The sequence below is a fragment of the Colletotrichum fructicola genome (genome assembly GCF_000319635.2).
Source record: "Colletotrichum fructicola Nara gc5 chromosome Unknown KSG_Nara_v1_contig03, whole genome shotgun sequence".
Classification (NCBI taxonomy): Eukaryota; Fungi; Ascomycota; class Sordariomycetes; order Glomerellales; family Glomerellaceae; genus Colletotrichum; species Colletotrichum fructicola.
Genome location: NW_027094053.1, coordinates 1,965,859 through 1,978,798, shown reverse-complemented (window position 1 = coordinate 1,978,798; position 12,940 = coordinate 1,965,859). Strand labels below are relative to the sequence as shown.

The 12,940-nt window shown below is 52.6% G+C and overlaps 7 protein-coding genes across 7 annotated transcripts; 5 read left to right on the top strand and 2 right to left on the bottom strand.

Moving 5' to 3' along the window:
- Nucleotides 1-33: 33 nt before the first annotated feature.
- Nucleotides 34-669, top strand: CGGC5_v005324 (uncharacterized protein; the record flags this gene model as incomplete). The annotated part of the gene is made up of 3 exons (XM_032026840.1): nucleotides 34-244; nucleotides 295-561; nucleotides 614-669. 3 exons carry the CDS (start codon nucleotides 34-36, stop codon nucleotides 667-669), a joined length of 534 nt encoding a protein of 177 aa, XP_031876697.1.
- Nucleotides 670-3,829: 3,160 nt separating this feature from the next.
- Nucleotides 3,830-5,978, top strand: YND1 (Golgi apyrase; the record flags this gene model as incomplete). Its single annotated transcript, XM_032026839.1, has 3 exons — nucleotides 3,830-3,842; nucleotides 3,928-3,973; nucleotides 4,040-5,978. 3 exons carry the CDS (start codon nucleotides 3,830-3,832, stop codon nucleotides 5,976-5,978), a joined length of 1,998 nt encoding a protein of 665 aa, XP_031876711.1.
- A 445-nt stretch (nucleotides 5,979-6,423) lies between these two features.
- On the bottom strand, nucleotides 6,424-6,921 carry OPI10 (the record flags this gene model as incomplete). Its single annotated transcript, XM_032026838.1, has 1 exon — nucleotides 6,424-6,921. One exon carries the CDS (start codon nucleotides 6,919-6,921, stop codon nucleotides 6,424-6,426), a length of 498 nt encoding a protein of 165 aa, XP_031876694.1.
- A 366-nt stretch (nucleotides 6,922-7,287) lies between these two features.
- CGGC5_v005321 (Uncharacterized protein) lies at nucleotides 7,288-8,928 on the top strand (the record flags this gene model as incomplete). The annotated part of the gene is made up of 5 exons (XM_066151434.1): nucleotides 7,288-7,410; nucleotides 7,680-7,748; nucleotides 7,804-7,913; nucleotides 7,965-8,616; nucleotides 8,686-8,928. The coding sequence occupies 5 exons, from the start codon at nucleotides 7,288-7,290 to the stop codon at nucleotides 8,926-8,928; spliced, it is 1,197 nt and encodes a 398-aa protein (XP_066008894.1).
- A 192-nt stretch (nucleotides 8,929-9,120) lies between these two features.
- On the bottom strand, nucleotides 9,121-9,637 carry RPB8 (DNA-directed RNA polymerases I, II, and III subunit RPABC3; the record flags this gene model as incomplete). The annotated part of the gene is made up of 2 exons (XM_032026835.1): nucleotides 9,121-9,226; nucleotides 9,291-9,637. The coding sequence occupies 2 exons, from the start codon at nucleotides 9,635-9,637 to the stop codon at nucleotides 9,121-9,123; spliced, it is 453 nt and encodes a 150-aa protein (XP_031876698.1).
- A 387-nt stretch (nucleotides 9,638-10,024) lies between these two features.
- Nucleotides 10,025-11,341, top strand: ELP4 (Elongator complex protein 4; the record flags this gene model as incomplete). The annotated part of the gene is made up of 5 exons (XM_066151433.1): nucleotides 10,025-10,028; nucleotides 10,121-10,567; nucleotides 10,632-10,902; nucleotides 11,070-11,135; nucleotides 11,233-11,341. 5 exons carry the CDS (start codon nucleotides 10,025-10,027, stop codon nucleotides 11,339-11,341), a joined length of 897 nt encoding a protein of 298 aa, XP_066009121.1.
- A 369-nt stretch (nucleotides 11,342-11,710) lies between these two features.
- On the top strand, nucleotides 11,711-12,630 carry tsp-4 (putative tRNA-splicing endonuclease subunit tsp-4; the record flags this gene model as incomplete). Its single annotated transcript, XM_032026833.1, has 2 exons — nucleotides 11,711-11,734; nucleotides 11,782-12,630. 2 exons carry the CDS (start codon nucleotides 11,711-11,713, stop codon nucleotides 12,628-12,630), a joined length of 873 nt encoding a protein of 290 aa, XP_031876704.1.
- Nucleotides 12,631-12,940: the final 310 nt, after the last annotated feature.

Genomic DNA, 12,940 nt, shown 5'->3' with positions numbered 1-12,940 from the left:
GACTTGTACGACAAGGTCAAGCAGAGAGTCGAAATGGGCCAAGTGGAGGCTGCCGCATCAGATGCAGTTGACTTCCAGCTTCTTGGTCCAGGTCCAAACACAACACAGGGTCTCTGCGAACATCAACAGGAGCCTACATACCTTGATCCCCAACGCCACGCGGGTCCGATCAGGGTCTACGGACAGTATGGCTCCGTTGCGTCCCGGGAAGAGGAACCGTGGTCCAGGCCTGGCCCTACCCCCGGTTAGTCCGACTTCCGCCGGTATATTGGGAAATGCCTCTGACTTGAATAGTGGGCATACCGCAAACCCCACGCGGAGCATCCCAAGGACAAAGTTTCGCTAGTGGCCGTGGTTACAGGCTGTCAACGGCATCCAGACTGCCTGCTGGAACGCCATTAACCCGTGGGTTTTCTAACCTCCACGCTGGTTATACAGCCCAACGAAATCCCTCCTCAGCACGGAGCCGCGGATTGGGGGTTGGCCTGTCTGCTGGGATTAGGGCCAGCCAGACTGGCAACGGGCCGGCGGAGCCTAGAGAAACCACACCACATCACAAAGGTATGCGAATAGCCTCAGCCGCCTCCCACACCCTGCTAATGGCTAGGCACAGTTGCCAGCCGTCCAGTTCTGGTACCTTCTGCTTTCGGACCCCTGACAAGCATGTGAATAATACGACCATAAGGCATGACGTGTGGTATTTAATAACGACGGAACAAACCAACTATGAGCGAGCAGGCGAGGGGAAGCGATGACCGGTTCATCCATCTCAACTTGCGCACTTTGCGCACTTTGGGAGATGACTCAGTTGCCCAGAGACATAGAGTAGCGGTTGTCGTGAGAAGGCCAGGAGTTTTGGAAGCTCTTTGCAGATGACATCACTTGAGTAGCAAGTATGGCGATGTATGCAAATCAGTCCGTAGTAAATTTGTACACTCTTATGGTAATCAGCAAATGAGAGACCATAGGTGCTTGGTGCGGGTTGAGAACAACGCTTACTATCATGCCTGTCTAGGAGATCAATTTATCATCTCGGCAGGTGACGACAATGCAGACAAAGAGCCCTGATTGACATCCCAAGTACGTGATCAATCACAGCTGTGTTACGTCGCGGGACGAACACGACGGATGTGGGGCGTGCTAGATGGTTCGCTGGCGAGAGTCACAGCAAATGGCTCTGGCAACTGGGGCATTTATTCATGGCTGGCGTGGCGATCGCGAAGCCTGTTAGCCAAAGAAACGGTGACGCTCAAATATGATACTGCGAGAGAGACGAAACAAACGGAATGGACTGGAAGCTCTAAGCCTGCTAGCTTTGAACAGTGTACCAGGCGCTTGGGAATTGACAAGCTCGGACTGCGGTGGGCGGTTGCGGGCTCTCATCCCAGATGACATGAGACACGGACGGCGGGCAGCGCGGTTGTGGCGCGAATAGCTACGAGTGCCCAGGTCCTTGTCAACTTGTGTAAGGTAGGTTTGCTGCAGATGACGTTAGACTGAACATCGGCGCTCAGTGGTGTCGAGTGTCATTGTCGGTAGGAGAAGGGCACAAGAGCGGATGAATGCTGGGATGAAATGAAGGCTAAATTTTTTTTTTTTTTTTTTTTTTTGTTTGGGAAGGGGGGGTAGACAGTCAGGCAGGAGAGAGAAGGGGAAGACAGGGAAAACGGGCTAGGATACGAGTTAGTCATGTACTGCTATGAATCGCGATTGGGGAACGGCAAATTCCAAGCAACTAACATCAAGAAGATACCAGCAGCGACCTGTTGGACGAGTTATCCCACCAACCTGACAAAACCATAAAGATCAGGCATGATGTAGAGCAATACAACACTGATTATCCTGTTTGCTACACGTATGGGGCCAACTCTAACCCGTACGTTTGTACATACGGCAGTCAAGTCCGTGACAAACGGACCAAGCCGAAGACGGCAGGAACCCAGAGAGCAAATGGGCGGCGAAACTGGGTTCAATGGTGCCCTATCAATCGCGTACCTTCGGCGGCCGTAGGCTTGTCTCAACTTGATACAGCGACGTACGGATATGTATGCAGTAAAGCGCGGAGATATGCGACACAGTGTGGCAGCCTGCATACTTTGAGGCGGATAGTACGTGACAAAAGCAATTTGGATGGAACATTGCGATTGGAAGCGGGCGACGTGGGAATCCCTCTAGCCAATGTGATACGCCAAGTCCGGGTTCCAATGATATACAATGATATACTGTGTTGCCGTGCACCATCGCTGTACGGACTATGTACTATTCGTATGTACCTAAGGTATCTATGTACATCATGTACGACGCTGCGTCAGTGCGGGTGTAGCGTCGACCCACACCTGTCCCCTACTCAGTGCCTCCTGAGGGAATTCTTACGGTGCACAGGCCAGACAGAGGCGATGGCGAGCGAGTGGCGGCAGTGAGACTGGAGAGGAGGGGGGAGGGGGGAGGACCCCTACTAATCATTGGTTAAACCTGACCTTCACTGTTATCACGCACATACTGTACGGATAGGCTGCGAGTGCTGGTGCAAGGGCACTGATCGCGATTGCGGTGTCTCTTTTCATCCTTGTCATGATTGCCAGGAGCAGATCCAGAGGGCAAGGGAGTGAGCAACCCGAGCATAACTACAGGTGGTGCCAGAGACATTGCCAGCCCATCGTGCCTCATATGCAAGGAAGAGTAGGATGTGGAAAGCACGACAAAGGGTTCGCCGGTGAAGAAGAGTAAAAATAACTGCTGCTCCAGTGGTACTGCCCAGCAAGCCAGCTTGAAGGTGAGAAAGCTAAACGCAGCCGGGACGTTCCCAAACGACGGCGAATGTACGTACATAGGTGCCTTACGCGGATATGACCTCGACTGACCACGGCCAATCATAGCAGACATCAGATGGTTACGTATCCTTCCGTTTGAGGACCAGCCCAGTGCTGCAACCGCCAGTCCACCACCGTCTTATCATTCCATGCCAAGCGGCTTCTGGACCCGAGCTTGTGTCTGTACCTGTCCGAGATTTGGCCCGGCCTGCCACTGTCGCTGGAGTCGTCTCCTGTCCACGTTGCCTCAGTAATCCAACACGAGTACACCACAGTGACAGACAGTCTTGTGTTGCACTTTTCCACATCCTGTTCACTTCCTACCTAATAAGCAAGTTTATTCCTGTCTGCGTCGTCTCCATCAGCATCCCTCCCTCGCCAGACAACCCCACTTTAATAAAGCCTACAATTTTCCACGACTGTCTAAGTGCGAGCACCAATCCCTGGCATAATCAGCGTCCAGTCCGGTCCAAACTGAAGGTCGTTCCCAGACTCCCCGTTCCCACGCATTTTGCCTTGGCTCCGCCCCCTGCACAGCTGCACGACTACTCCGTACATCAATCGGGCAATCAGTTGCCAACCTATTTCTTTCTTTACATCTCTCCTGACAACCTCCAGGATGACCGACGCTCGCTTCAACCCTACGCAAATCATCTGTTGACACAAATCATCTTCAACTTTAGCAGCCATTATTCGTCGTCGTTTATTTTAATCCCACCACTGGACTTATTCGCTTCTGACTGTACCAACACCTTTCGCATCTCGCCACGGCTGCATCGCTTTCGAAATTCGAATACGTTCCACCTGCGAAATCACCGGCTACACGCTACACTTCGTCGGCGAACTAGACGAACTGACAGAGCCACTCAATACCTCATCGGATCCCAGCGACATTTTAACTCCTACCTCCACGCGGAATCCTCATCCAGTTGCCATAGTGCTCTCCTCGAAGGCGCAAAACCCCTTGCGTCACCCACGGCCTTCTCAATCACGCAGCCTGACTGCGCCAGCTGCCACTAATGGGGAAGAAATGTAGGTTCTGCAGAGAAGACTTGGTTTAGTATAATCTATCTGTTTAAAGAAGCGGCATTCTGACTGTAACAATTCATTCGTACAGGGCGGTACGGTATCATCTTCGATGCGGGCTCTTCGGGGACGCGTCTGTATGTCTATAAATGGAAGGACCACGCCAAGGCCATCAAACATGCCTCCATTGACGCACTGCACAGTCTGCCCAAGATCAAGCTACAAACGAGTCAAAAGATCCGACCTGGCGTGTCATCCTTCGCAGAAAAGCCCGAAGAGATTGGTCGCGAACACCTCCAGTCTCTCATCGACATAGCCCTCAAGGAAGTGCCCGATAAGAAAGTTGCCGACACTCCTGTCTATCTCATGGCCACCGCCGGCATGCGTCTTCTTCCCGAGCATAAGCAGCGAGCCCTTCTTCGCAACATGTGCGCCTATTTGCAGGAAAACACAATGTTCTCACTACCTGACTGCAACACAAATATACAAGTCATATCGGGCGAGACCGAAGGTTTATACGGCTGGCTTGCCACGAATTACCTTCTCGGCGGCTTTGACCATCCCGATAGACACAAACACGGCAATGGCCATCACACGTATGGCTTTCTGGATATGGGAGGCGCATCGGCACAGATTGCTTTCGCTCCAAATAGTACCGAGGCAGAGAAGCATGCAAACGACTTGAAGCTTGTCCGCCTACGCACCCTCGATGGGTCAACTATCGAACACCGCGTCTTCACCGCAACTTGGCTAGGATACGGCGCAAATCGAGCCCGCGAGCGATATGTCGAAAGCCTCAAGGAGCAGTACGGCAAACCGGATAGTCTTGAAATCCCCGATCCATGCCTCCCATCTGGCTTGCGGTCTTCTCTATCGGGCGATCCTATAAGCACCAAAACTGCCATTCATGAACTGTCCCTCATCGGTACTGGCCAATTCGACGAATGTCTCCGACAGACCGAGCCGCTGTTAGGAAAGGACACTCCCTGCGAAGACGAACCTTGTCTCCTGAATGGCCAGCATGTGCCAAGCATTGATTTCGATGTGAATCACTTCGTCGGGGTTTCCGAGTACTGGCACACGACTCACGGCGTTTTCAGCAAGAGCCACAAAACGGCATACGACCTGGCCACGTACCAGAAAAATGTGGTGGATTTCTGCACTCGCGACTGGGCAGATATCGAGGCTAGCATCGAGGCGCGGAAGAAGTCGGCCACGCAAAAGGCCAAGAACGCGCAGGAAGCTTGCTTCAAAGCGTCGTGGTTGATCAACGTACTGTATGAAGGGATTGGAATCCCCCGACCCGGGCTGGAGCACACACCAAACCCTGGCTTGAACGTAACGAAAGGGACCATTGACGATGTGAAGGAAAAGGGATTCATGGACCCCTTTCAACCGGTCAATGAAATTGATGGGATTGAGGTCAGCTGGACCCTGGGGAAGATGGTACTCTACGCCGCTGGTCAGGTTCCCCCACAGGGAGCTGCACTACCGGTTGGGTTTGGCAGCAATGTTGCTGGCGCTACGGACTTTGAGCCAGCTGGATCCAAATTCTCCCCAATCGCTGCAGGGGGAGACGATGATGATGATTGGGACACTGCGGATGAGCTACTGGACAAGGCCAAGTCAAAGTCTGGCTCCGGTCTCTTACTCTTCATTGTGATTCTCTTAGTGGTAGGGTTTCTTCTCCGAAAGCGCGATCGACGCACACGATGGTTCGGCAGAATGACCTCTGCACTTCGAGGAAACAGGCGTCCCGGCAGCCCTCGGAAGTTTGGACGCGGGTTCTCAATCACCAGCAAGCTTTTCGGGCGCTCTTCGGCAACATACGAACGTGTATTGGAAGATGGCGATGCAGATCAGTTTGAGTTGGGCGACGTCGACTCCGATGAGAACGAACAGTCTGACAGCAGCGAAGGCTCAAGAGCCGGGCGTTCCTCTGGCTTGGCCACGCCAAAGCTCAACATTGAGAGATTCGATGACGGGCGACCGCCCTTCTCTCTAGACAGAGGTGGATTGGCGGTGAGGACGGAGAGCCGTGAAAGGCTCGTTCCAAGCCTGGTGAATGCTGGACGTCGAAGTCGCGCTGGAAGCCCAACCAGGATGAAGAGTCCACTCATGAAGCCTTTGGATGAGGATTAAGAGGCGCAGACTTCACTATCCAACGCAACGGACTGTGCAGTTGGTCCTGTCTACCTAGTAGATGGCGATGGCGCGAGGGTTATCTCTTCATTTCCAGTCCTCTATTTTTGTGCGTTGGACCCTTTCTATCATGAGACGGCGTTTTTGGGGTGGTGGTTTGCGGGTAACTCTGGGATAGGCGCAGCTCTTTGGCGTTGAAACTCACCAGGCATCTTGCAGGCCATGTACTAGACGGGACCGTTCTTCCTTTTTGAACTCGAGGTTTTCATGAAAGTGATTCATGCTTCGCATACGCTGAACGCACTTCGTTCCCGGCGAGATGTAGTAACGAGATATTAGACGGGTTGTACCAATGAACCGATATACATGAGCAAAACAACTTGGTTTATGGGTATCTTTTAAAGCTACTACGGATGTGATAATGATTTGAACTACTGAGTGAGGGTTAATCATTCTGTGGTCCCTCAAGGAAACTTGGATCAGATCGCACGCGGCTCTCGAACTTCTTCCACCACTCCTCGAATGCCTTGAGTGGCACCATTTCGACGCCACCGGGCCCGGCACTTCCACTAAAGCTTGCTAGGAAATTGAACGCGTTTTTGATGATGTTCTGGGCCAGGATTTGGGTTGATGGCTGGGATGCCGATAAGGCACCCGAGCCCGTGTTGGATAATCGGTTCGCGGAAAGCTCTTCCATGCGTGCAGCTACTGAGCCAGCCGGCTCGACTGAAATACCGATGATAACACGGCCAGTATTCTGGGTGGCATCGGCGCTACTTGCGTTGATCTTGAAGATGGCGCTTTCCTTCCCGGTTCCGATGCCGCCCAGAAACTTGAAATTGGGCGTCTCGCTTGTTGCAGTGGCAGCAGCAACATCAGTTGCTGAAGCGAAGTAGATGGCAGCGGCGGTATTTGGTGGCAGAACGATCCCAGGTAAGAGCATGACAGTTATGTGGGAGAAAGGCCGAGCGGCGGATATTGAATAGAGAAAAGAGGTTTCAGACGGCGCCGAGGTTGGCTCTGTCAATAGTGGTTGACCGGCTGGGACGATGCCAAATAAAGGGCCGGACATTGCTTTGAGGCTGATCTGGCAATGGGCGTCGGGGCTGGAATAAGCTGTTTCAAGGGCCTACTTTGACAGCGATGTTCGGGGCTTGATTGACTGGGTTGCGCATTCGTTCAAAGCTTGTTGCCATGTATCGTCGCTGAAGACAAATACGGTGCCTGAAAGGGTGATGAAGAAAACTGGTTTGCAGATGAGAAATAACGTCCTCCTAGGGTGGGGTAAGGGACAGCAGGAAGCTCCGAGATGCTGGGAGAATCCTCCACGGGCGTTAGCGCCATTTCGTGGACTGCCATTTTTCACACCGCAGGAACTCAATGCCCCGGTGGTGGTGGCGAGCTCAAGGAACGACTTGCAGGGGTTAACCAGGTGGCTGGCCCTGCGACTGTTCAGAACGAAGGCTTGAATTCAGACGTCAACTTATGGCTGGACCTTGGGGCCACGTTAAACTGATTAGATGAGGACAAAGTAGTTAGATCGGTGTGTGCGTCTACCTAACCCCTCATACATGCATACGTACCCCGCAACTGGTCTCACCCAGCTGCAATGCGCCAGTAATTCCCTCTCTAACAGCTTCTAATTCTTGGTCGGTGGTTTATTGTGACGTCTCTTACTTCTCCGCGAAATGGTCTAACCAGACGGCCGAGTTCCAAGCAGAACAGGACTGGTTCACTATTACACACCACAATTGTGCCGTCAAGCCTCAGGTTTGCCCTCAGAAGTCGTTCTGCATCAACATTTATTTACCCGCACATGTTCAAGGCTTCCGTTTCTTGCCGCCGCATGATCCCCTGCGCCCGAATTGAGAGACAAATGCTCAGGAGAAATATGGGAGCTTTCAGCAATCTCGACCTCATCGCTCAGGTAGACTCGTGAGAAATGTCTGCCCAAACGTCTGGGTCACCTGTGCTGAACACATGCAGGTATCCGTACGAGCACGACACGACTCGCTATGCAGAGATTGGTGGTTCCCTATACACCCTCATCTGTGGCGACGGTGAGGGCGACGTGTCTCTGGGCTATGTGTTGCCAGAAGTGGTAGAAAAGCTGGCAGAGGCGCCGGCCAGTGTGAGAGGCGAAATCAGCATTGACACTGCGAAGCGCACCATTTCTGCATTTCAAGCACCCACACTAGGTGCCCGCAGTAAGCTGGCAGCCGATCTTTTTGATTTCTGGAGGAAGCGCGATGCTTTTCCGATACTGCGCGGGTGGCGAGACGAGCTGTGGCCTGTCTACGGGCGTAAAGGCGAGCTACTCATCGACATGGAACGATCTGCATCCGGCCTGTTCGGAGTCATGAGGTACGGGGTGCATCTAACAGCATTCGTACGCTGCCCATCTGCAAGTCATGACATCAAAATTTGGGTACCTCGCCGCTCTCCGACCAAGTCGACATTTCCGGGCATGTTGGACAACACAGTGGCAGGAGGACTGATGACGGGGGAAGACCCATTCGAATGTGTCATCCGCGAGGCGGATGAGGAGGCCAACCTTCCGGACCAGCTTGTTCGCAGCCGCACGAAGCACGTGGGCGGCGTCACCTACATCTATATCACCGAAGCAGAAGCAGGGCAGGTGGGTCTCATTTATCCCGAAGTTCAATGGTTATACGATCTCGAACTACCTGAGGATGTTGTGCCGCAGCCAAAGGATGGAGAGGTTGCCGAATTCCACCTGTGCACCGTTGAAGAAGTCCAGCATAGCCTGGCACGGGGAGAATGGAAGCCCAACTGCGCTCTCGTCATGCTCGAATTCTTCATCCGTCACGGCATCCTGACGAAACACAATGAGCCCGATTACGACCATATTCTGCGAAGAATCCACCGAAGACTGCCATTCCCAGGCCCGCACAACCAGGACCCATCCCTAGGGGCTATAGATGGCTGAGCCAGTGTCAGTTCCGAGAAGGTAGATTGTGATGACCTCTCTCGCCAGGGCCAGGTGTCTTCCAAACGACCTCAGCTCACAAACGGTTCCAAAGGCACGTTTCTTGTGGCCTCGTCAAACCCCTCGTATTCGTTCGCGCTATAAGTCAATAGCCTGGTGGACAGCTCGTTGCGATGTAAATAGAATCGTTCATCATTTCTTGATTAACAAGTAGACATAATCGACTCTCAGAGGAGTGAGCTTCTTGTACGGGCCTTCCAGAGACATCAAGAGACCGCCGAACGAGACGTACGCCTTGCTATAAGACACTGTTAGCTTCTTCTGCTAGAGCTTCGCCGGCGTGGTTTAAGATGGCTGCTCACATGGTTTGCCCGTCATCAGCGTCCTCGAACTTGTAGATCTTGCCGTAGCACACATAATCAAACATGTCGGCCAGTGTGGGTTCTCGGTCGTGGTTGCCCTTGGTAACGTCCCTCCAGCCCTTCTCTTCGTCTTTACTACCGTCGTGAGCTAGGGAGGTAGCCAGGACGACATGAAGACTGTCGGAAGTGGAGGCGGGGAAGAGCTCAATATTGATGTCAAGTGTCATGAGAGTCTGATTGTCCGTGGAGGTGGCAGAGATGCGCGCCACTCGATCGTACTTGGACTGATCGTAGTTCGTAACTGTGAAGGACTCCTCAAAGAGGGTCACATCGCCTCCGCCTGACATGGTTGATGGCTGACTGTCTGCGAAAATGTAGAAGTGACTGTAGTTCAAATGAGGCCCAGAAGCTCTGTCAAGGCGGCCGACCTGTATTTGGAAGAGGTAGCACGCAAAAATCGTCGACAAGAACTGCGTCCCACGATAGCTTGGAGGCAGGCACGTTGGAGAAAAAATTACGGACCCCGAAATTCACTTACCCGTGTTAAGATAAGATATGTACCTAGGCACCATACGATTGAAAGGTGGGGGGCAGCAGCCATCGCACCAGGGGTTGGAATTTCGGCTCGCATTCCCTAGCTCGTGCGTGCGTCTGCGACCCGACTAAGACGGCGATTTCACATCATCTGCTTCTGCCCAACATCGGAACAAGTCATTATAGGGCCCCTTAGTCGAATGCGTAAGTTCGCACTCCTCATTGATGTTGATCGCCCCGTCAAATTTGAAGACATTGGACCAGTCACTTACTCGTGGGAGCACGCTCCGCACAAGTCATGTCGTTCCGCAAGAAGAATGTCGTACTTGGCCAACAGGCCCGGGGCACAGTGAGAGAAGCCGGTGCCAAAAAGCAGGAAGTATCGCCTGCAGTGGGAGTTCGCCCATCACCCTTGGACGGGCGCTTCACAACCTCGACGGGCACCGGGTCACTAGATCAACTGCTGGCGGGACACGCCGGGCTGCCTCTTGGGAGCAGCATTTTAGTAGAGGAAGCTGGAACGACGGACTTTGCGGGTGTCCTTCTCAAGTACTATGGCGCAGAAGGCCTCATACAGGGCCATGAGGTTCATGTGCTAGGTCTAACCGAAGCGTGGAAGGGTGAGCTTCCTGGGCTTGGCAAAACAAGCAGCTCGCTTCGCGGCCAGCCAGCTTCGGTTTCGAACGAGAAAATGAAAATCGCCTGGAGATATGAGACTCTGAACGGCAACAAGACAGGCACAGGTACGATGATCATGCGTCATTCGGGTTGTAATCCACTGAGTACGTCAATTGACTGTTAATGAAGATGCAACCCAAGGAAACGCCAACATGACAGACAGCTTTTGCCACCAATTCGACCTTTCGAAACGCTTACAACCCAGCGATATCAAAGGGAGGCTTGACACGACGCTTTGCTGTCCTGCCATGACCTGGTCCCAATCTCCAGGAGGCGCCGACGTTCCGTCGCCCTTGGATACATTCATTGCCAACCTCTCGGCGAAACTGAGGTCTTCAGCGCCGGACGCAATTCATCGAGTCCTAGTCCCAAGCCTATTGTCGCCTGCGATCTATGGCCCGTCTGTGTGCCGACCTCAGGATGCCTTGCAGTTCCTGCACGGGCTGAGAGCTTTACTGCGTCAATACAGTGGAAGTCTAACAGCCGTCATTTCCATATCAACATCACTGTATCCTCGCTCCAGCGGGCTCACTAGATGGATGGAGCTGCTTTGTGACAGCGTGTTAGAACTATTACCGCTGCAGCGCAAGGTGCATATACAGCCGAATATCAAATCGGAAGACGTGGTTCAAGGTATGCTCAAGGTCCACAGCCTTCCCATTTATCATGAAAGAGGGGGGGGTTTGGAGGGCGGCTCATCACAGGAAAATCTCTCATTCCGGTTGAGTAGCTCGAGCGGCCTGATATTCAAGCCCTATAGCTTGCCACCGATGCTGGATGGAGATGACGACACGGGATCAAACGAGGCGAGGAAGAAAGAGGAGAAGCTCGACTTCTAAAAGACCAATATGTGTATGGAAAATAGGAGCCTCACCGTAAGCAACAGAAATGAGAAACATGAACGAGATAGTGTGAGGCGTGAATGCGTGAAGAGTTACCTTCCATCCCAAAGATACGTACCGATAAGGCATCGAAGACCGTAAGGTACAAAGTGGTCCCTGGTGCCCCACCAAGCACAGCATTGAAATATTCTCTGTCGCTAAAATTTTCTCTCGTTGAGTTTCTTACATTCAACAATGTCCGCTCAGGTAAGATATTCTCTGCCCCTCTTGCAGATTTTCCCCCTCCAATGATTAAACCAAAAAAAACATCAATCTGTCAATCCACTGATACTCTGTGATGATACCTTTTTTTTTTCCAAAGCGAATATGATTTTGGGGACGTCAAATGCCGTTCGTGCAGCGTACAATCTAGGTTGAACCGTAGCTGACTCTCACAGGAATCACTCGAAGACGGCATGAATGTGTCGCTTGAACTAGGTCTGGCGCCAGTGCGCATCTCCAAGATTGCCGACCGCTATCTTGTCTTTGATGCAGAAGATGTAGCTTGGATTCGACGAAACCACAGCATTTGCTCAGTGCTGATTGGAACTACACCGCAAAATCCGACACAGAATGTGTTTCTGAGTTTGCCCCTGGAATTACTGCCCGAGGAAGCCAGTATGCTCATCGAGAAGAAGGTAGGCCGCCTGGTCGACGAGACATCCCAACACCTTTCCTGCCTTGGTTCCCCAGACCAGAAGACTCGCCAAGCCTACATCACAATCTTGAAGGACCGCCGGGACCAGGCGCAAAAATTGATAGCCGAGGACCAAGCCAAGAAGTCATCCGTGCAGGCACGAAGGGCTGCAGGCGCTCAGGAGCAAAGTAACCTCACGGTGGGCGAGGCGTCTTCGGAGAATATTCTGCCACAGGACAAGCTGCTGGCGGTCACACCCACAACGAGTGGCGGTCTTCAGAATGCCCAAGATAGGATTCTGACCGTCCCGTCTCCGCCACTCGGCCCTCTCCACCAGTACCTTTTATCAAGAGGCTACTTTATGACACCAGGTCTGCGTTTCGGTGCCGACTACAGCGTGTACCCTGGTGATCCACTACGCTATCACGCTCACTTCCTAGCTACGAATTATGGATGCGATGAGAAAATCCCCATGCTCGACATAGTGGGGAGCGGACGTCTAGGCACCTCGGTCAAGAAAGGTTTCTTATTTGGAGGTGAAGCCGTCGTTCCTGGAGACGCGACTGCGAAGCATGTACGCACGTTCTGCGTCGAATGGGCTGGGATGTGAATTCGATGGATTTGGACGCTGAACCAAAGTGTGGAACGGCGCTGAAGTACGAAGGTAGCGTGTGTTTGTGTACAATACCAGCAAAAGATACCCCCTGATGTCTAATGAAACAACTGAACCCCACCAGCGGCGACGTTATCCTCGTGTCCACGCACTTCCATCATGTGGTCTTGAATCAGGCGCCGCCAAAAAGATCGTCGCACCAAATGCCTAGAGGGCTTCAGGGGACGAAAATCCTGCTGAAACTGATTACTTCCCTGCGACAACACACGCATTTATCAAAGTTGTTCATGGCCAAGGACACCCGGCA